Here is a 23,293-nt window from a genome sequence, read left to right as displayed (position 1 = left end):
TTAGACATATAAACAGTATTGGAAACTTAATTAATTCAATTATTTGTAACCCAAATTAAGAACTGTCTGACAGTAAGATGTAATTTTTTTTCTATCAGTTTGTAAATAAAAATACATTATCTAAGCTACACAGTGCAACATTTTATTATTATCCGGAGTATTAAATCAGCTAATACATTTATCATTTTGATAAGGGAGTTTGACAAAATTTTGGTATACTGAAGTGTTTTCCGTGATGTCCATCACATTACATTTATAATCTAAGATATTTGGGGAAACTATACTTCTCTTGCCCTTAATTTAAATATCTTGTGAACCTAAAAATAATATGTTTGCCTTTGCTTCCTGAAATATTAATACACTGTTCATAAGAGTCTCTGAAAGGAACTTGGGAGGGTGGAGTAATTGGAAAAAGGGGTTAATCAGTATAATAATTTTTAAATGATCATCACCTAGATGTCGCTGTGAAAGAAACAACCAAAAACAGAAAAAGAAGTAAAGACAGAAAGAAGGAAGAAAAGGAAGAGCGGAAGAAAGAAACAGACTCTATTTCCCAGAATGCATCAGTAATACACGGTGATGGCGGAAGTGTGTCTTGTTGCTCGGAGACAGTTTTCCGCGCTTGTTCGGTTTGTGTGTACTTGTGTGTGCGCGCGGCTAGTTTAGCTCCAGTTAAACTGATTATTACTTCACAGAAGAGCGATAATAAACATGTCAGCGAAGGGTTCAGGCTCTGTTTCTGAGAGACTGCCACTTACGGTCTGTTTTTACTGAACTGAGGAATGAAGAGTAAGAAACAGAAGTCTGCCAAAGCTGCAAGCAACAAAAGGAAAGGTAAATGTAACGTAGCTAGATGCTAATGTTGTGCTACTTATAGGTAGCTCGTTCAATCAACTGCCACTTGCGTAAGAACATATACGAACGCTATGAAACTTTTCATATATAAATTATGTTATTTCTCATTATTCTGCACCGTACTGACATTTTTGATTCGACACAATGACTCACAATAATATTTAATATGTTATAACTCGGTATTTTATCCTTTACAGCTAGAGGTGGTTACATTTACTTCAGTAGCTTTTTGGGGAAAATGTACTTTTACGATAACGTACTTTTAACTTTTACTTGAACATTATTAGTAGTAAGAATCAGTACTTTTACTGAGTCAAATGTCTAAATACTCTAGTGTGAATTACTTGAATAAATGAAATGAATGAAGCATGACAAATATAGCACACAGAGACACACACTGTTAAAGTGAGAGCTCTTGTTTCTACACAAGCTTTTTTCTGTCTCAGATCTATTGAACATGTTTCTTTCAGCTAGGCCTGCATGATGCATAGCAAAGACCAGCTTGGACTGCAATAAATTTTAGCTAACTTTTTAAGTAACTGTGTGTTGTGTGTCTCCGGCTTGGTGTAACCTGACATAACTCTTATCAGTCCCCAGCGATGTGTCGCCCTCAACAAGCCTCCCCCCTCTTGTTGAGGGCCAGCTGAGGTGCTTCCTGTGTGTGACGGTGAGCAGGGTCTTATGGACAGTCCACAAACCTCCGTCTGCAACGTTCGTCAGGCTGCGCTGGTGGGGCGAGTCATCCAACGGCACGCACTTCTTTCCAAGAGATGCATCCCAGGTGGCACAGAGAACCATCAAGAGCACAGCTCGTTATGCAATCCGCTGCGGCCCGAAGCAGTTCACCTCATACCTTACAGGTGATTATCTTCTCTCCCGGTCCGCCGGCTTCCTCCCGCAGTCCAAAACATGACTGTTATTTTCATCGTTCTACGTGCACAGTTGTTTTCTGTGTCTCTGTGTTGCTGTGTTGCCTTGGTAGCCTCGGCATGTTGTACCCTCATTCTCGCCCAATTACTGCTAGAAATAACCGCCAGCTATCAGGATAAGCATGTTTAGATGGATATCTGTCACGTTTTTGCCTTTACAAATCAATAGCTCTTTTTTTCTGAACAGATATGGGCTCTTTGGTGCTGGAGGTTCTGACTAAGCCGGATCATTTACCAGTCGCTCGGGCTCAAGTTGCCGGGATCTCCCGTCTGTCTCTGTCGCAACCTGTTAGTGGATTTTACACTCTGGTGTCGCCAACCTCAGAAAAGCTGGGAGAAGTCCAGGTGAGCAGACTGATCAATTCAAAGCTTTTTGTGCAATAACAAACTTTACTGGATGATAAATTGTCCCAGTAATTATTGCAATAAATGATGATATTGTTGTTTTGAGACAATTTTCAAGTAATATAATGATCATGGCATAATGATACAAGTTCTCCCTCCAAAAGACTAATAAACTTTATTTTTGTACAGAACACTCAACACTGGAACTGGAAGATATTTTAAATATCCAAAGTAAAAAAAAACCAACCAAAAACAATAATAAAACCATAAATAAAATGGATTATGATGTTTCTGTAAACAAAATTGCTCTTCAAAAATGATTAGTCCTCAACATGGAAATGATAAAGCTCAGTTTATTTTATTATGAGATTAATAGTTCAATAGCCTTTTACAGGCTTAAGTGTAACTTAGATATTATGGAATAATAAAATATGCTGTTTGTCATCTCCAATCTTGACTTCTTAGGTCTCCCTAAGCCTGGAGCCTCTGGCTGAAGCCTACGACAGCAGCAGCTCGGCCCCCGCCACAGACACCAGCATCGATAAGCTGCAGGTACCCAAACTGATGGCCCCCCCGCCGCCAGTACTCGTCACAGCTGAAGGTGGGAAAGAATCCGGCGGAAGCAGTGGTGGAAACACACCAAGGTTTGGGACAGTTACTGAACAAATACCCGTACAAAAAATCGCCCTTGCTTGTCTCCTCTGTTAATCTCTTTTGTTTCTTGCTTTGTTCATTCTAGAGGAAAAGACCACTTGTATTTTCAAAATGTCCAGAAGAAGATGCTGGAGAATCAGGTTCCTACGTCCAGCACATTTCAAAACAGTGAAATTGCTGGGAATCCCTCGACAGCGGAGACGGGAAATAATGACATCATCTCAGGTCGGCAGCAACATCATTAGCTGCGTTTTCATTCCAAATGAGTGCAAATCTTTGTCTATATTCTACTAAAGTGAAAAAAACACAACGTTGCAATGGCGGTGTTTCCATTAAATAAGACATGAAATTAAAATAACGTAAATAAGCTTGTTCACGCGATAAGTCATTAAAAATCATGGCAGCGACAGATGTAAACAGTTACACAAGATGTATTCATAATTTAGCCAATTAGCTCATCATCTATCAGCCATCAGAGGAGACATTGGTGTCTTACTCAAGTGTTGGAGCAACAAGCTGCTTATACTTGGGAGCAGCTACGTAGACGGACATTTTACAGAAGAGCTATGGATTCAACACACTTAAATGAGACATTTTTACAAACTGTGTGATGCTGTGAGAGCTCTTGTAGAGCCAGCTGCACATTGTCCCAAGAATAAAAACTAAAACAAACCATCATCACACTACTACTTCCTGTTATCTTCTTAGTCGTTTTTATAGATAGTAACAATCGGCTGTTTATTACGTGACTCAAGTGACGCATAAAAAGTGTTTCTCTTGCAGTTTTGTGAAATACAACTATTTAGCTATGGTCAACTATTTATCTCATTCTAGCTCAAAAACCTTTATCAAAAAACTTGAGTTTTTTCTAAATCGAGCGTATTTATTTTTGTAATTTCAGTTTGCACAATTTTATGGTTAATAGAAACGCAGCTAGTCAGTCACCAATGTGCAAAAGCAAAAATGTTCAGTCATAGCTGTTAACCTTTTTCTGGTTGCAGTCATTCTGGAGCGGGGAAACAAGCTCAGGAATGCAATGGCGGAGTCGGCTCTGAATTGTGACGTCGACTCTTCTCTGCCTCTGAAGGACAGTCCTCTACCTCTCCCTAAAGACTACATCCAAACACCTAAAGAGTCAGTGGCTTTTATTTTTTAAAGATTCCAGAAATGCACATTTTTTTAATACCTACTACCCTGCTTTATGTTTGCAGGTTGTTCCCTTCTATATCAGGTATGTTTCTTCAGAATATCCTGCATGCAGATTCTGGGGATGGAGCCTTCCCCTCAGACAGCACCCTGGACTGTCTGCCAGACATGGACAAAAGAGCTGTGGATCTGCTGCTTGGCAGGTAGACTCACTGGATTTGTGTCACTTACATTTAGCTCCTAGTGTTATCACTCCTAGTGTAATCACGAATGGCAAGACATTTTATTGGGATTGAGTGGTTTTGTATTCACCCCATTTTAAATTAGTAATTTGTAGAACCACTTTTAAAGGGGTGGTTTTATATAATCAGCTTTATATCATGTTAAAATGTTATTGCCTCATCAGCAACATAACTGGAGTGTTGCTATGACTTTTTCATGCATGTTTGAGAAATCCTTTCATCTCCATGGCAACCATTCAACTGTGAAAAACGTCCAGATGGACCAAGCACCGCCTTGGACACGCAGCTCATCTTCTGACCTGTAGTTTCCATTCTTCCCAGCTTCTGCATTACAGAGCAGCTCTCCCCTGTGACTCCCGCTCTCTGCTCCTCTAGACTAGCCAGCAGTAATTAGCAAGCACCTGATGGCACTGCGGATCTGCTAAGCTCATTATACGAGCTACTTCTCAGTGCAACGCTGGTATAAACATAAAGGGTTAATAGAGGAGCGATGGTGTGATGACTTCCTTACGGCGGAGTTTCAGAAAGAGCAGGAGTTTTTAAAGAGACAAAGGCTGAATTTCAAGTTATTAAATTACAAAGTCAAATTTCTTTCAAGTCATATTTGATAAATGCATTGTTTTTATTGTAACTGAAGGTAACATAGCTACTTGATTCTGCCATGAAATGTCACTATGTGCCTGGAAAATACAAAATACTTTAAGTACAAATAAAGCTGGAAGTCTTAGAGTATGTCTGCAAACTTTGCAACAACCTCTTTGTCAAAAATAATAAATATGTCAATATAATCATTACTGGAAAAAAATTATCATTCATTCCTTTGTGTCAAAATTGATAATAACAGACCTGCTCAGATTTTCCCAAATTGTTGCATTTCTCCCCCCTGCAATGCTACCACAATGACAAACCTTTTGCTCTCCCAGTGAGCTGCTGGACTTTTTAAATTTTGCTAACATGACGATCACAACCAGATAACTCTAGTCTACCACATAAAGATTCAATAAAATGCAATGGAGTTAAAAAAATTTAGGGTGTGTAAAAACTGTTGCAAGCACTCTGAATGCAGAATTGTATTCTGCTGACAAATCAATGAAATTTTCAATGCACATTATTTCTCTTTCCTATTCAAGCATCAGATTTTATTTTTTATTTTTATTGCTAAAAATGTTTGTAAACCTTGCCTCACAGATATATTATAAAATCAGAATAAAAAAATATTAAATTTGTTGTGTTGATGTGACAAACTTTTTGCAAATGTTGTGTTTTGTATTTCTTTATTTGACCATACAAGTTGTATGGTAATACAGGTTGTCTGATTGAGATCCAAATTCCCATTTATGATAGAGTCCTGTTTTGATAAAACAAAATTACAAATTAAGCAACAAAACAAGCAATTAAGAATTTTTACTTAATTAGATAAGCTAATAAAATATGAGCTCAAAAGAAGAGCAAGTTTCATAAGATTTCTCTTTTCGTCTTAGAATAAATTTGAATTGTTTCCAGAATTTTTTAAAATTTGTTTTCTTTTACCCCCCCCCCCCAGCTCTGTGACATCTGGACTGCCTCTGTGGGACATCCAGGGGTCACCTCCTGAATCTCTCTCCGGCCACAGCAGTGTGTGTGGAGAAAGCGAGCTCAGCGATCCGCTTTACGATCAGAGCTTACTGGAAAATCTGTTTTACAAAACTCCTGTGAGTATTTACTCTTTATCTTTTAGTTTTAGCTATTTTTTTCAGGCGACAAGTGATTGAAGTTATTGTTTTTAAGCACTCAGACACTGCACCGGATTTCGCAGGGGACAACGGTCAAGGAGCAACAACATCAAATAAAACTCATCCAGAGAAACCGAGGCAGTCTGAACCTGGGATCAGCCAAAGGTAAGAGCCTCAAAAAAACATCCTAAAGTCGTTTGGTTTCATCTAAAAACGGCAAAGGCTGTTCTGACCCACATTTTGACTTTTTTCAGTCCAAATTTAGATGAACAGCAGTTTGCGGATCGTGGCGATGATCTCTACTCTTCATTCAGTGCAGAGCAGTTCAAGTTGCTGAGTCTCATCCGAATAGCAAGAGTTACCGTCGAGTCGCTGGCCGTTCCTGCAGGCGGCTCAGCCACCACAACCAGGAAGGCCGTCAAAGGGAAACCTCCACGCCCATTACCCAGCAAGAAGTGGTAAAGCATTTAGTAATGTTCATTTTAAATAGAGATCATATTAGCATTTGTAACACTTATATTTGAGAATCTCTGAATCTCTTCTTTTTTTTATAGCACATATTTTGTGGAGTATGTTTTTCCAATGACTTCAGCCTCGGGTCAATTTCGGCGGAGTAAAGGTGGAGATGTAGACGTGACCAGAGCCGTTTCCAGTAAAATCACTTTTGGAGGTAATTCTTCCTGTTGTTATTTGTAACTGATTAATCGATTAATCGTTAACTGGAGTTAACTTTAAAAGTTTCTGAAAGAACAACATACTCAGAGCAGTAATTAACCCAAAGCTGCACAAAAATATCTAACTTTTTCTTTTAAGATTAAAAAAAAACATTTGTCAATAAATATGTTCAACACAGAACTCATCTAGTGGTAGTTTCATCTAGTGGTAGTTTCACCGGGTTCAAATTCAGTAAAATAAAATGTCTTAATAAGCTTCTTTTGGTATCCAGTTAATCCAGAAAATCAACAGATCAGCCCTACACTGTAATGTTAAGTCAAGCAGAAAACTTGTAAAACTGTTCCTCATGGTGTTTGTTTCTGATGCAGCTTCTCTGTGTGTTTCTTTAAGCTGTGAAGTTCCACCAGCTCTCTGTGTTTCCGGTCCACTTCAACGCCGCAGCGATCAAGCTGTGGTGGGAGAGTGAACTCACTTTCAAGATTTACTCAAGAAAGAGTGACCAGAAAAAAGTAAGTTACTCAGACACTTTAGCTGTGTCTGAATTCAGGGTCTGCATCCTTCGAAGGACGGATTTGTAGGCCGATTACGTCATAGCGTGGCGACAAGGCCTGTCCGAATTCGAAGACTCCTTCCCATGCAGCCTCCAAATGTTGCCTTCTTTTCCCCAGATTAGAAGGATGGGTCCGGTATATCCTTCACGGCCCACTATATCCCATAATTCATTGCAGGTCCCAACTGGGCGTTCAGGCAGAGCGACAATGGCGGTGAAGAGCGGCAAATTATTTTGTTATATTACACTTTAAATGACACAACGTTATTTTGTACAACGTTTCTAGTCGAGAATGTAAGTGTGTAAGCCTCAAACATCTGCTCGGTTCACCAAAACATAACCTGCTCTGACATTTTCGGACATGTCTGCTCCCGCTGCGTTAACAGCCAGCTCCCCTCGCCAGCTGGCCGGGCGCTTCATATTCGGTATACCAGAGGAGAACGCCTGACTCCCGGCACATTGTTTTAAAAACTCCCGCTAGCTTTCCCCAATGAGTGGAAGTTAAATACCGATATTATTCAGACAAGTTTTCTCTGTTTTTGCAGCCTGTTTTTATTGGTAAGGCCGTTCACGCTCTGCGCAGTCTGCTGCAAAGCAAGGAGCTGAGTCAGTCCGTTGTTTTGCCGGTTTGCAACTCGGAGGGAACCAGAGAAACGCGGGACGTTGGACCTCTCACAGTAATTTTTAACTTTTTATTTTACTTGTTTATTTTTGTAAGCAACAAAGTTAAGGGGTTGTGACCCAGTTGCTATTTATGTTGCAGGTTTCCATAGAACTAGGAACACACAGCAAAAGTTTCTCTAATGAAAAATCAGGGAACGTGAAAATCGCAGCCAACCCCGAAAGAGAACATGTTGGAAGATCTCAGCGTTCTGACATGGAGGTCTTAACGGCTCCAGCGATGGATCATCCCAGGCTGAATGTTTGGACTCCTCAGACACATACGAGGGAACCGTCGAATCCTCCCGGGATCCGAACATCTCCGCTTAAATCTTCTCGGGCCGAAGAGGAGCCCCAAATCCTTCTGCATGCTTTACTCATGGTTCCAGATGGGAAGAAGTTCAGCTGCGGGCCGCAGCAGGCTCCAAACGTCTTCTTGAATTCTAAGCTGTTCTGGTGTGATGAGACGGCCAGATCCACGGTCAGCTGGGGCCAGGCAAACCCCACCTTCAACTTCGTTCAGGTGGGTTCAAGAAACTCAGCCGTCTCGGTCGGTCGGAATCACTTCATTTCATTTCACTGCCATTCTTGCTAAACGTGTCTGTTTGTTGCTAGCCGTCTTTTCTGATTTAATCTTTGAAGACTTAAATCACTAAGAAATCTGCTTTTCCTCAGTGAATATTTGAATATTAAGAGAGTTGTGTTTTTCACTGTATTTTTGTTTTAAATAGCTTTTGCTGTCTTACTTTTCTATTTTTGTCCGAGCACTTTAAGTAATGTTCAGCGAACATTCAGACATCATAACCTACTTTGTGGTTTAATTTAATGTAACGGTGCTCTCATGATGAGGAGAGAAGCGAGTAGATTTGCTGGGATACACATTTCAGTGAAAATGTAAAAAAAAAAAAACAGACTTCAAAATAAACCAAATCTGATTGTTTTTTTTGGTTTTTTTTGTTTTGTTTTTGTGTAACAGGTAACACCAGTGGGATTAACAACCAAACTTTTAGAGCGTATGAAGGATAACATGATGGTGATTGAAGTATGGCAGAAAACTGGAAGCTCTGGGAACGATCGACTCTTCGGCCTCGTTAAACTACCTTTACATCAGTTCTACATGTCATTTAGGTAACAAAAACAAGTCTATTTTTTTATAACTTTATAGGGAGTTATAAAGCAAGATTGTCTTTTTTAGCTTTATGTCATGCTGTAATGTTATTCCCTCATCAAAAACATACCTGGAGTTTTGCCTTGATTCTTTCTTGCATGTTTGAGGAATCCTTGACTCCCATAGCAACCATTCAGAGGTGCCTTAACGCTTGCTCAAACAATCTGCTATTTAATTTGACACGTCCTTTGAGCTTGAGTCCCTCGCCTCCCTACTCCTCCAGACTAGTGGCAGTAGAAATTAGCAAACACTTGGTGGAACTGCGAGTCTTCTAAGCTCCTGAGAACGCTTGTAAATGGCGTCAGTGTCACTGTTGTGTTGACACACTGAAGGGGAAGTGTAAGCTAGTAGGTTCTTAAAGAAACAGATGCCAATTTCAAGACGTCACACTTTGGTATATACTACATTTTCATGAAAACTAAAGGTAACATAGTAAGTTGATTGTGCCATAAAGTGGCTCTTCATAGCTAGAAAATACATTCGGCCGCTTTAAATAGAACAGTAAAAGATGTTGAATCGTTTGAAAAGGAGCAGGTAATTAAGCTCCATAGTACACAGTTAATGAAAGTATTCATTTTATTTATTTATATTTCAACAGCGTAATGACCAAGTTTAGGTAAGTAGTAGAACTGCATCCTTTTCTAATATTTGGTCAGATTTTAAACATATAACATCAGTTATGCATTTGGCTGTCTGGATGAACTTACTTGCCTTTTATGCCCACATGTTTGATACAGATTCAGTAGCTTAGATGCCACAGGTTGTGGAGAGAGGAGGGCACTATTAGTAAAGAAAGAAAAGCGTCAGGAAAATGTTGGTTAGTAATTATCGATATCATGGTTGCTATTTTCATCTTTACTACTGAAATCAAATGTCTTCCTGATGGTGAGTTGCTATTTCTTGTAATAATTTATTAGCTTTTAAATTCTGTCAAATGTCAGAATGTTTACTGTGACTGCCCAACCAGTCACAGTAAATCTAGAGTTATATTTTAATTGTGTAGAATAATGACTAAGGTAATATTCAGGTAATCAATTATTAATGACAGCTGTTGTATTGTCAACATCCATCTAATAAATGCGCAGTAATCAATCGCATGATAAATTAAAATGAGCTCAATAATTTCCATTCTGTTGATTAACATTTTTTAAGGGCAATTTTGTTTACAAAGACATCATAATAAATGTCATTATAAGTATGTTTTTGTTGTTATTTTTGGTTGTTTGGTTTTATTTCAAATATCTGTCAGGGTCAGAGTGGAGCGCGTTTACTAAATTAAAGTTTATTGGTCTTTCAGAGGGCGAACTTGCATTATTATTCCATCATCAATATGTTGCTTGAAAATGGTCTCAAAACAACAGTATTATTGTTAATTACTGGGAGAATTTATTGTCCAGCAAAATTTGTTATCCTGACAGGCCTACATCCATCCAAACTCCTGTTAGCAGTAAACAAGCTGAAAGTTGCCTTATTTACTTTCTCCTCTGAAGGGCGCTGTTGTGCATCTTAACAGTTAATTGTGAGCTGTTTCACACATGTCCTCAATATGATAACTTGCTAAAACTGACTGCAAACTGCCCCGCAAGAAGCCCTTTTAATGGTATTTTAATGGTACCCTTCCTTTTTTTATTTTCAGGGACCCGAAGATCACCCAACTCCTTCTGCAGGCGCAGTACCCTGTTTTAGGGGTAGACTGCTACATGCCTGTCGTCGACGTGTTCTCAGGCTGCTGCAGGGGAAACCTCAGGGTTGTTCTGGCCATGGGTCGGGCGGAGCAGATCGTCTCCTTCCAGCGCACCAGAGATGAGGAGTACGACTCGTCTCCTCACGTGGTGAGACCGGTTCACATGCTCGATCACCAGCCACACCCACAAACAAAGGTATGTGCTCAGCACTTCTGATATGTAATATAAGAGCTGTTACTCTGCTTTCACTTATTTGTATTAAACATATTTGCTTACTGATGTAAATAATAGAATTGCTGATTACATCAGTCAAGAATTTCCTTTAAAAAGACTCAGAGCCTCACCCTCTTCTTCTACTTATGCTACATAAAGGCACTTGTACAACTGTGTCGATGCACAAACACTGAAATATTGCTTGAACCTTTGCTTGAATTACTTTTCTTAAATAATCTTTAACCCCGGTCTTTGTTTTTCAGGTGAATGCAGTACAAGTGAGGATTATGAGGGAGCATGTGTTTGTTCTAAGAGTGGAGAAAGTCAGCGGACTGACCCCTCTGCAGTCCACAGTGTGGGGAGAGGCTGACTGCTACGTTCAGTACAGTTTCCCCTCCCAGGAGTTCAACGCTGCCTCCAACGTTGATCCGAGCCTCGTAGAGAGCAGTAAGGCCGCCTTTAAATAAAAATGAAACTTTAAACCTAAGCCTGTCGCACTAAGCAATTAATGGATTAATTGTATGATACGTGAAAATTTCCATTCTGACGATTAATATTTTTTGCAGGACAATTTTCCTCACAGAAGCATCATAATCTATTTTATTTATTCGGTTGTGCGTGTTTTTATTAGCGATTGACCAATGCATACATTTTTTTTTAAGACCGATACCGATCCTTTTTACATCAATCCAACTGATCCCAATATGTGCTCCCGATTTTTTTTCTTCTTGAAGCCAATATTGCTTTTTAATTGTTCATTTACATGATAAAAATGGGATAATCATAACAAATGTTGCACAAGTCTCAATTTATTAATGCAACATATTAAGAATTGGGGGCAAACAATGTGGAACGTTTGACACCACTGTTCCGGCCAGCTCACACTGAGACAGAGACAGGCTTTCAAAGGGCAGATAGAGCTAAATCAGACAGTTAAAAATACACTGAAAGTTGAAAACTTACCCTTGTTGTTGTTGGCATTCAGTCTTGCAACGTTACCAGCCGCTGTCTAGCATGGAGGGTTCAGAAAACGTGCGGTCACGTTATCTCAAGGCATGGCTTCTGGATGCACTATTGGATCGGCGAATGCATACTTGTAACAGCCGACGTTGATATAAGAACAAAACACAAATATCGTCCCAAAGTATTGGTCGGGAGATATATTAGTCAACCTCTGGTTTTTAATTTCGTTTTTTTAAAATAGTTTTTGTTTTTTTTATTGTTATTTTTGATATTTAGAATATCTTCCAGTGCTAAATGTTCTTTATAGAGTTAAAGTTTATTCTATAAGCTTTGAGAGGGTATGCCATTATCAATATATTACTTGAAAATGGTCTCAAAGCAACAATGTTATCGCTTATCGCAATCATTTCTGGGACAGTTTATCATTCAGTAAAATTTGTTAATGCGACAGGCCTATTTAAACCCAGCATGTTACTTTCTTCTTAGCCCTAATTCTTCCTCCACCAGGCTTGAACCTGAAGCCATATCGTACCATCACCACTCTTTGCGTCCCGGACCCGGTGTTTGGTCACACCGAGACTCACGTCCTTCTCGCTCCTGAAGGAGTTCCTGTCCAGCGACTGCTGCTCAGCTCGCTGTCGAGCCAAGGCCTGACTAGTGGAGGAGGCGTCCAGTTCGAAGTGTGGTGCAGGTAAGTGTCATATTAAAAGGGACGTGTTATTCAAAATTCCCACTTTGCATGTTTTTGTACCTCCATTTGGTTTTTGACTGCTACCAAAAACTGCTTAAAAAACACCTAGCTGGTTTTGGCAATAAGTTAATGTTTTTTGGTGTCTGGAAAAAAAAATGTCAAAAACTTCCGGTGTAATGTCACAAATTAGCAGGCACTGCCTGTCCCCTTGAAACCCCAGCAACCCCAGTGGAGGTCCAGGAGGTTTTGTCAGCTGGTTTTTACCATTATGTTTTGCATAGGCCATTGACCTATCCTAACCCTTTCAAAGAATCGCCTTTAAAGACTGAGTATTTTGTCCTGGCTTTGACATAATATGGTTACACTGTACACATGTCCCTAAGTTGCTGTTCTCATTTAGTAACATTAAAACTCCAACATTTCCCATCCTGACAGCTGATGGTTTGTTTATTCGATTGTCATCATGTTTCTTTGCAGATATTATTATCCAAATGTCAGAGATCAGCTTGTGGCCAGAGGATTGCTTCCCCTGTCCAAATTATGTGCCATGGCAACCATGCAGAAACAACATCCTAACGAGGCTCAGATGTTCTCCCTTCCCCTGGTTCCAAGGACTGAGGGCCACTCAGGATTTCAACCTCAGCCTTCAGGTAAGCACATGCACATCTATAAAGGTGATCCAGACGAAGACAATATCTAAAATATTAACAATGTGTCTAATCTGTTTTTGTTTTGTTTTTTTCCCCAGGTTTGCTGGATATTTGCATTCGCTACAAGCACAGGCCTGTCCGACCTGAAGGACAGGCTGGTCGAGGAGCTGCTTCCCGTGTTGTGACGCTTGTGGTTCAAGTGCACAGAGCGTCTGGGCTGCAGGCAGCAGCAAGGTACTGCCGTCTTCAGCCTATATGCTCAAAATGCTCAAAACAGCATTTTGAGGTAGAATGCTGTTTTGAGCATTCTACCTCAAAACAGATTGGAGTGTTTTACTGTGATTTGTCTGTGTAATGTTCACAAACGGAAGGTCATAAAGTGATAAATGCTTAAGTATACAAAGCTTTGGAAACATATTCAAGTTAAAGCCCAGCATTTTTTGTACTAGTACAGTAACTCCTGGTTCTTTTTAATTCCATCCTCTTTTCAATCTTTTCAGAGCAATATCAGAAGAAAATAATCAATTCAGCCATTTAACGGAGGTCGGGGTGAACCCTTTCGTCACGGTCCACCTGTCCTTCTTACCTGACAGCGAGAGGAGGTGTACCCGCACTGCGGCCAGGACCTTCTGTCCCGACTTCGACCACCACATGGAGGTGACCTGTGATCTGTTGCTGCACATGAGCAGCGGGGAAACCTGCAGCCTGGCTGAGCAGCTGGAGCAGGCGTCTGCTGTCTTTACTGTCTGGAACAGAGACGGTCAAAAAGGTTAGAGGAGCTCAGCTTGCCTCCGACCCAAATTTGATGAGAGTCTTATTACGATTAAAGGTGAGTTTGTGTTTCTAACATTTTTGTTCTGTTCTCTTGCAGCATCTCCTGAGCAAACGCAGATCATGTTGGGTTCTGTGAAAATACCATTGGTTGATCTCATTCATAAAAGAACAGGTCTGTTACTTCTTAAAAAAGTATGATGGGGCAAGTTGCTCTCTTTAATAAACACCGAAGTTAATTCATGTTTTTCTCAAACATTTAGGTATTTCTGGCTGGTTCGGGCTGTACTTAGTTCGTAAAAAACGTCCTTCACAGCCGGAGCACATCTTGGTTGGTGGGCTGGAGCTTTCCATCAGCTTCGCTCATCACTCAGACAGAGAAAGGGTGATTAAAGCCGCCGAGGGTTTGGGCTGGGAAATGGCACAGCAAGATGATGAAGAATCCTGGGAAGAAGGCATGAGAAAACTCTCACTGACTTTTTCAATGCCTAAAGCGTGGCTTCCTATCCATTGTCTGCTTCCTCCGGGGATGAGCGAGCTTCAGCGCTCTACCTACTGCTACATCAGGTACAAGTTCTTCGACCAGGACGCCGTCTGCTCCCGATTGCAGCACCCGTGTGTTGAGGGCGACCAAGCCACGGTGAGCTTTGAAGGAAGTAGAACGGTGGAGCTGAGAGCCACTCAGCCTTTGGTGTGGTATCTGCGAGAGGAGAAGCTGGAGGTCCAGGTGTGGGTCACCTTCTCTAAAAACAGGACTACAAGGCCAAGCGACTCAGACCGACTGGTGGGGTCTGCATTTGTTGATCTGGCTTCTCTTGCAAAGACTCCCAAGCAGAAGCAGTCCCTGAGTGGTATGTAAGAAAAAAGGTACTTATTGCCTAATTCAGGGTGATCAGGCAACCTTAAAAAGTCTTACATCCATGAAGCTAAAAATTAGCCTTAGAATATTTGAATATTTGTATTCTTTTGTATATTTTTGTCATAATACTGGTTTTAAATTTCATTCATAATGCTTTTAAAAAGCTCTTAAAAAATGTTAATTCTGAGTTGGTGAAACATGTAGAAACTCTGTTTATTATGTCTCTGCAGGAGTGTACCCGTTGTTCATGCGCTCTGCCGCCGATCTACAAGGCGCAGCTCTCAGGGTGCACATCACACCGTTGGATGGTTCCGTTCCCACAAACCTGTCAGCTGCACATGACACCCAGCTGGACTCTGACAGTCAGGAGGAGATCTTATTGGAGGAAGTGGAAGAAGCAGATGGCTCCCCATCCGCTCCCAGAAAATCCTCACACACCCACAGCACACACAGGAGTAAACCCTGCAGGGAAACTCCAGACCTGACGTCTGCGCATCACACAGAGGTGAGCGTGGAAGACTCTTTCCCTGTGACTGTGGCAGTGGACCGAGCCATGCACCTCAATCTGAAAGGTTAGTATGTTATGTAAAGCATTTAATGTTTACTTTACTGTCTTCTATTGGGATTTTATAAGATGAGCCAACACAGAGTTGCACATCACAAAAAGGCAAAATGATTCATAGTTTTCGAAATCAAGAAACAATCAAATTATGGAGTGCATTTGTTTTTAAAGTCCTTGAGTCAGTCCTTTGTAGGGCTATCTTTGACTGTCATTACGGAAACAAATCTTTCAGGGATCTTCACTACCAGCCTGGCATGTTTAACACTGAAATTATTGCCCATTCTTCTTTAAAACAACGGGCAAGTTTGAAAAATATTACTTTCAGCATCAAGGAAAACCATCACAAAATTATGGTATAGACAAGACCCTCCTGCAGTGGAGCAGTGGCTGAACATTGTGGAAGAGATTTTCGTAATGGAGAAAATCACATATAGACTAAGATTGCAGGAGGACAAGTTTGTTGTTAAATGGGAAAAATGGAGCGACTACAGACGCAAGGAGAATGCCATTGTTGTATCCAGCTAAATATGGACACGGGTGTCCAGCATTGTATATGAAGTTGAATGTATTGATACCTCTCCACTGTATGTGTTCAGAAATGTTCAATAAAAAATAAGTATTAAAAAAAAAAAACAACGGGCAAGTTTGCAGTTTACGAACTGTATTTAGTTCGTAACCTGTAACGGCATTTTGAAGGGATGTTGCAAAAATGTCTTCTTTTGGAAGCCATTCATCATTTCCCTTACACTTTGTGCACTATGTTGTACACATGGATGTTTATCACATAAAATCCCCAGAAATACATTGCCATGTTCTAGATGACAAAGGATTTAGACTAAATAAGTGTTTCATTTTCCCCCAGCTTGTCCTCTTACTGAGCGCACTGAAGGAACTCCTTGTTGCTGTGTTTCATACGTCACCGCTGACTCGCCTGAACCAGTTTGCACATCTGTTGTAACCAACACGGACTGTCCTGTGTGGGACCATCAGCACGAGTGCAGGTCTGCTTTCCACACAGACCTCAAAATAAGCAACACATTTGCAACAAGTTAACGTGTTTGCTTTACATTTCCAGACTTTCAAAGGAGCTGCTGGTCGATCCACATCAGTTTCTTGTGTTCAAAGTGTGGCACAAAGGAGGTATTGTGAGATGAATAGTGATTTATGATGTTTTGGCTTGTTTCGTGGTATTATTTAACCGTTTTGATGTTTTACGTCTGCAGAAATGGAGCGGGTGATTGGATTTGCCACTGTAGACCTGTCTCCTTTACTCTGGGGTTTCCCGTCAGTGTGTGGTTGGTACAACATCACAGACTTCAGTGGCCAGTGTCACGGTCAGATTAAAGTGTCTATAACTCCTTTGAGGGGAGTCCAGGACCTTCGTGGACAGAGAAAAAACACCAACAATGAAGCTGCCAAAAACTCATCAGTAAGTGTGCCGCTTTGATGAAATGTAATATCTGGTGATTTCTAAATCCCTAGATTTAGAAATCTTGTTTTCTGAATCCCAAGCTGAGAATGTGTTTATTTCCAGGCTTTGTTTCAGACCAGTCCTCTCAGCTATCAAACCACAGCCATGTACAGCAGCTTCCCGTCCCACATCAGCAGATTCCCGGAGCAGAAGATCTCGTCGCCAAACCACAGCGACGTGCCGTTCTCTGACAGGTTGGTACTCTCGCAGTTTGACGACATCCAAACAGTTTTGGTCCTTTTCATTAATTATTTCATGTCGCAGGCCAAGTGAGAATGATCGCCATTTTGAGCACATGGACAAAGTTCGTCTTTACCACCAGAATCTGCAAGAACAAACAGCGTGTCACTCTGCCTGTGGCGGGCCGCCCGATGACGTTAATCCCTCCAGCTCATTTTTGTTTTCAGCACTCAGGTATTCAGATGAATTTTTTAAATTCCCATTCTTTAACTGGACATTAGGTCTGAAACAATTAATCAGAGGTATTGTGATGAATTGATTATTAGAATAATTGTCAATAGACCTGCCACAATAAACAATAAGTCAATTAATCGAATGATAAAATTAAAAGAAACTCAGTAATTTTAATTTGCTTGATATATCGTTTCTCTTTTCTTTCTGTTTTTACCAAAAACTGAATGATAAAAGTTTTCAGGCTGGTGCTTTGGTCTCAACTATCCCTTTTTTTAAAAGATGAATTTGTTTACACAGACTTTATAATTAATTTTATTTGTCGTTTCTGTTGTTTTCTTTATTTATTTTGGATATTTCAAATGTCTTCCAGTTCCAGTGTTTAAATGTTCATTAGAATTTAAAGATTATTTATCCTTGACAATGTGTTCTTGCATTATTATGCCATTATTACTATTATATTACTCAAAAATGGTCTCAAAGCAACAATGTTATCGCTTATCACAAGTTTTGGGAAAATTTATCACGCAGCAAAATTTGTTATTGTGGCAGTCCTAATTGTCAAGTAATTTAGTGGTCAATTAATCGTAAACATAAATTATACATATACATATAGACTCATAAAAGACTCATAAAAGGCTGTTTGCTGAAAGGACAATATACCCAAATAAGTAATTAAAATAAAACTCTAAAAAAAATTGCATTTAAGATGAAAAGCCTTCTCTGTGTGTAAATATGTTTTAAAAAATGTTAAATGTATTTTTAATATTGTATATAAAAATCTTTAAAGTGGTTCGATTTAAAAAAAATCTGCAGAATGTGATTTTTTCTTATTTTTTTTGTCTGATTCATTGATTGACCGTCACAATAATCAATTACTAGAATAATCATTTACATTTGACACTTTGTCTAAAAAACTCACGGTACCAATATAAAACAACTAATATTTTTACGACAGGAGAAAACTCAGCGAGCTTGACAACATTCAGCGATACTTCAATCGTAAGCTATCGACTCCTACTTTCCCGCCTGCGGCCGAACAAGACGGCCACAACCAAGAGGTGGATCGGGGGGTGTTGGAGACCGACTCGAGTCAGCTGCTCCTCAAGTCCAACCAGCTTGTTGGGGAAGTCAACAGCATCATCAGTGGTGAGCTTCTTCCCAAATATTAAAAATATAAAATGATCGGCCAGCTGATTCTGATCAAATTTGCATTTGTTTTTTGTTCCAAAAAAAAAATACCTAGGTAAAAAGTTGGGGAAAAAAAATGTTTATCCTACATGATAAAAACAATACCCAGCAGTTATAACTCAAAAATTTCACAAAGCACTTTACAAATGAGTAAGACATAACAACAGATACATAGTATAAAATACAATAAATTAAAGACATAAAACATGCTTTAAAGCTGCAGTTTGTAACTTTTATAAAAAAAAAAATTTACATACGTATTTACTGACACTGTCACTATGTTGTGACAGTTTGGTACAAGACCGATAGACTGGGAAAAAATTTTAGTTCCCCTGCCTTCAATCAGTTCTAACTATAAACAACCAATCAGGGCCAGGAGGCGAGTCTTGGCGCAGTCAATCATGCCCAATTATGTCTCATGTTACACTGTCATGACAGTTATAGGTTTAACAAATATGTTTGCATTAGAGTGTAATTATTTACAAAATAATACAAAGTTGGCACTTCTAATGGACTTTTAATGCAACGTTTAGAGCAACTTTGCATTAAAAGTGTCATTATTTACCAAATGACATTTCATGACAACAGTCGTAGATATCCATGAAAGACTCCTTCATGTTCATGACAGTTCATGTCAGTCTTGTGAACACCCCATCAAATAAAGTGTTACCCATTCTTTCTTTTTAAAAAAATAATAAAAGTTACCTACTGCAGCTTTAATACAGTTATGCAATAAAATATTAATGATAAATAAATTTGATAATATTTTTAACATCAACCTCTTTTATCAAACCACATCTGAGAACAGAAACCAAAATTGTGCTGTTTTTGGGGGGGGGTTTTCTTCATTCTTCATAATTTGGCTCGTCTTTCAGGTCTACGAGGTCACTTCCTGGAAACCATTCCCTCCAACACTCAGAGCTCATCAGACTCACCTGTTGAACGCAGCAGCCCTCTGCCCGACCCAGACAGCAAGTCCAGTCCAAACAGAGCCACTCACCATCGTTTGGATGTTGCATCTCCGCTGCCTGCCGAGACGTCTGAGGACGACACCGACTCTGACCACGACGACAAAAAGGACGAGCAAAGCAGCAAGGACAGCCTGTCACAGGATGAACACCAAGAGGATTTTAGACAGGACGAGGAAACTGGCGATGATGATGATGAAGGAGACGAGGATTTCGAGGAGGTGGTGCTCCAGCCCAGGTCTCTGAATGAGGTGACTTCACTAACAGACAGAACCAGTCCTTGGACCAGCATCCTGTCAGACCCCGACCTGGTTTCTGTAGAGAGCATAGAGGATCAGAAGGAGTCAGACATGAGTGAGAATGAGGACAAAAGTCTGGAAGAAAATCGAGAGGACTGTCTTTCCGATGAGAAACGCACAGAAAATGTTCACCGTACAGAGAGAGACGATGACAGGATGCTACAATTTGGCGATCAGACAAAGGGGTCAAACAGCCCCAACAGTTCAGATGAGGCGTCATCATCTCCACAGCCTGTCGCTGACACACACGGTGCTTCAGGAACTCAGGACACTGATGAAAACCAGCTCCAGACGTATCCTTAACCTGGTTTTATTTATTCATTTATTTATTTCGTATAGTTAGCTTGATTTTTCTGAGTAGTCTGTTTAACTGGTAACCAGGTCAGATTAGCAGTTTATATCAAAGCTACCATCATGTAGAACCTAGTATTGCAACAGTTATACTTTTATTAATTTAAAATAATAATAATTGTAATTATTATTTTATTATTATTAGCACTGTGCAGGAAACTCAGAGATACTTTACAGTGTCTCTGATCTTTACTTTAATTCTTCCCAAGTAAAGAAGGGAATAAAATGTAAAAAAAAAAAAAACATAGGGCTGGCCAATATGGCTGAAAATCGTATCATGATAAAACTGTTTCCAATCAGTCGATATTGATAATTACTGATTAGTTTTATGTTTTAAATATGTAAAATACTGCCAAGTTGGTAGTGTGATCTTTCCTGATTTATCCACAGCTTTCACTCCATGCCTTTATTTTCATTTTTATGCATTTATGAGGCACGGTGGAGAAACCTGAAACTGTTGCTGTGCAAGTTGTTAGGTAACCAAAGAGCAAGTGAGTTAGTTGATGCTACCAATGTTGCTCAGCTAGTCGTGAGCAGTTGAGGAGCTAAAGCCTTTTCTCTGCCTACATCCTCCAGAATACCGTGCGGTTCTGGTTTGGAGTTCAGTGAAATTATTGAACATGCTATTGGATGTATTTTTTATTTATATTGATCTTACCATGTGGAGGCTGTTGCAGTAACCAAGTCAAGAGGTGGAAAATGAGTGAATCAAAGATTCAGCTGTAAAGGAGGAACAGTGAAATGCAGAGGTGATCAATGTTCTTGGGATTTAAGATTTCGGTCTTCGAACCGGTTTGATTCCTGAATGGGAGCTGGAAGTCAAAGACGACTCCAAGGTTGAGAGTGTGTGAGGAGGAGGTTACTGGCCATTTATCTGTCGAAACAGAGTTTTTGAAGAGTTTACTTTGATCATTTAACTTTTACATAAACATGTACTTTTCCTAATCTCTTCTATATGCCACCAAAGCCTTTTATAAAGCTCAGGGACTTAAATAACTTGTAGTACAGTCCTCTTTTTCAAATTTGATTCTTAATTTTTTTTTAAGTCTAATTGAACCAAATTAGTTAAAAGGCTTTAGCATTTGAGAAGTTTTAGACTTCGCTTTGAGCACTAATGAAGTTTTTATATTGATTTATAACAGAGATATAGGACACTATCTTTACGTCTTGTTGTTTTTTTAAACTTCTTACCTTAAGCTCATTACCTGTGGAAGTCCCTAATTTCTTCCTCCCGTCTCACCAACTGGAGGCGTCACTGAGAGCCATCCGTTTAGCTCCATCCTTCTCCCACGCATCTTATGAATCTGTAAGTATTTTACAGCTTTACCTCTGATATTAAAACCTTTGTTGCTATTCCTACTTTAATCATAGTAGTTTCATTCTGACATGGTATTGATAGTTTCTGGTACTAACATTTTTACAAGTTATGGTTTTTGAAATGCTCACAGTTTTCCTGCTCATCCCAAAGTCTCAAGTCTATTTACTGATATACCAAAGGAAATACTGGAGTTTTCTCCAGCTTAATGGAGAGTTGTTGTTGCTAATTGTTGCTGCGCATGGCCAGTTAAGTTGCTAAAACATGCCACAACATTTTTGCTCCGCTTCATACTTATAGCAAAGATAAATTTGACTCTTTGGGAAAAAAGGCACTTATATCCATTGTGTTGAAACCAAAGGAGCACCACTTATTTATCTAATTAATAAACAATATGTTTAGTTAATTTACCAGCAATAGAAATATGTTTTTTTGTGTGTTTTGAATAAAAGTAGTAAAATTATGTCATTTTTGTTTTTTAATTTCTGTGTAAACACCATGGAACTGATTTCTACTTAAGGTAAGCATCCCAGCCCATACATTTCTATAGCCCTAAAATTGTGTTGCGTTTTTAGTTGCATTCCAATTATTTTCCAGAAGTAAATGTGAAACAATTTAGTAATATTTGCATTTTATTAAAAATATACACATGTGGACAAAATTGTTGGTACCCTTCTGCTGATGACCAAAAAGCCCACATTAGTCACTGAAATAACTTGAATCTGACAAAAATAATCATACAAAAAAAAAGATTTGACTACCTGTGGACAGGTGCTGAGGTCTCATTGGCTGCTGCAGAGGTCGTTTGATTGCAGTGATTTCCTCAAAAGATCGAGCAACAAATGTTAAGTTACAGGTACCATCATTTTTGTCTAGGCCAGTTTCATTAGTTTTTGTTTTTTTTAATGATGCTGTTGAACCGCAGTTCCAAAGCAATGTCTGATTTTCATTGGTTAATTTTCAACAGATCTTTTCATTATTATTATTGCTTTGTCAGTTTCAAGATATTTCATTAGACCATTATGGGCTTTTCAGTCATTAACGGAGGGGTACCAACAATTTTGTCCATTTGTCTCCTCACTGACTACTGCTGTGCATCAGATTGGGTTTATCAATAATATAACAGTCAGTTACCAATAATTTAAATAGTAAATGAAATTCGTACCACTGCATAATGTTGGAGTCGAAACTTTAGGTAAGGCCTTGGAGATTTTGAACTTTGACAAACAGTTTGCAGAATTTTTGTTTAAATTCACATTTGGTATGCTACATAAAATCCTCAGATAAATTATAAGGTTGCTTTTTGATGCACTGATAAAGCAGCTGATTCTGTTACATAAATAACTATAAAACATTCAACACCAATGCTAAAACTAACTACTGTAGTAACAGCAGTTAGTTACTACAGTAATGTTCTTGCTTGAGTGAATGCTGGGAATTAGTATGGCACACCTACCATCATTGCTAAGAAACCGGTTTAAGCCTGTTACTCAGTGTTGAATCCATGATTGTGTTTGTGTGTTCCACACATACAGCGATCAGCAGCGAGTCTTTCATGTTAAAAAAATGCAGAGGATGACTCGTTGACTCATTATTTTAAACCCTTAACATGCAATGGCGTGTCCCTGACTCTAATGTATTTATGATTGAAGATCTATTTCTTTGTGATATTTGCAGGGTCAGAACTCCTCAGACCGCCGCAGTGTTCCCCCTCGCAGAGGTCCCCGGCCACGGCCGGACATGTCCCCTTCTTCCCTGAAGAAACAGACGGACAGAATCGCAAAGATATTCGCAGCTCGTTTCGATAAGTCCAGTTAGCTCAGTGGTTTTACACCACAATAATCATGTAAATTAATTTTTATATTTGTATGTTTTATAAATAAATATTGAAAAATGTTTTGCACTTTGAACCTTTGGTGTGTTTTTGAACTTGAGATTTAGTGAATGTTGCAAACCC

The 23,293-nt window shown here is 39.4% G+C and overlaps 1 protein-coding gene across 1 annotated transcript; it reads left to right on the top strand.

The window, feature by feature from the left end:
• The first annotated feature begins 566 nt into the window (after positions 1-566).
• On the top strand, positions 567-23,234 carry c2cd3 (C2 domain containing 3 centriole elongation regulator). The gene is made up of 33 exons (XM_032545760.1): positions 567-834; positions 1,446-1,715; positions 1,972-2,129; positions 2,595-2,773; positions 2,869-3,008; positions 3,785-3,917; positions 3,995-4,132; positions 5,715-5,862; positions 5,939-6,048; positions 6,138-6,341; positions 6,438-6,553; positions 6,949-7,067; positions 7,654-7,785; positions 7,872-8,291; positions 8,745-8,896; positions 10,573-10,816; positions 11,098-11,281; positions 12,305-12,488; positions 12,966-13,138; positions 13,237-13,372; positions 13,639-13,907; positions 14,010-14,084; positions 14,173-14,760; positions 14,999-15,340; positions 16,193-16,331; positions 16,406-16,470; positions 16,554-16,759; positions 16,865-16,995; positions 17,066-17,215; positions 18,171-18,361; positions 19,279-19,963; positions 21,219-21,327; positions 23,014-23,234. Exons 1-33 carry the CDS (start codon positions 783-785, stop codon positions 23,152-23,154), a joined length of 6,483 nt encoding a protein of 2,160 aa, XP_032401651.1. The 5' UTR covers positions 567-782; the 3' UTR covers positions 23,155-23,234.
• Positions 23,235-23,293: the final 59 nt, after the last annotated feature.

This window comes from Xiphophorus hellerii, chromosome 18, assembly GCF_003331165.1.
Source record: "Xiphophorus hellerii strain 12219 chromosome 18, Xiphophorus_hellerii-4.1, whole genome shotgun sequence".
NCBI lineage: Eukaryota > Metazoa > Chordata > Actinopteri > Cyprinodontiformes > Poeciliidae > Xiphophorus > Xiphophorus hellerii.
The sequence above is the reverse complement of the archived record's forward strand: the minus strand, read 5'-3'. Positions and strand labels throughout refer to the sequence as shown.

Excerpts from the sequence above, each read along its gene's own strand:
- c2cd3 (XM_032545760.1), top strand. The coding sequence starts at position 783 with ATGAAGAGTAAGAAACAGAAGTCTGCCAAAGCTGCAAGCAACAAAAGG. Across the intron at positions 3,009-3,784 it reads AAATAATGACATCATCTCAG|TCATTCTGGAGCGGGGAAAC; the intron begins GTCGGCAGCAAC and ends TTCTGGTTGCAG. Across the intron at positions 18,362-19,278 it reads AGTCAACAGCATCATCAGTG|GTCTACGAGGTCACTTCCTG; the intron begins GTGAGCTTCTTC and ends CTCGTCTTTCAG.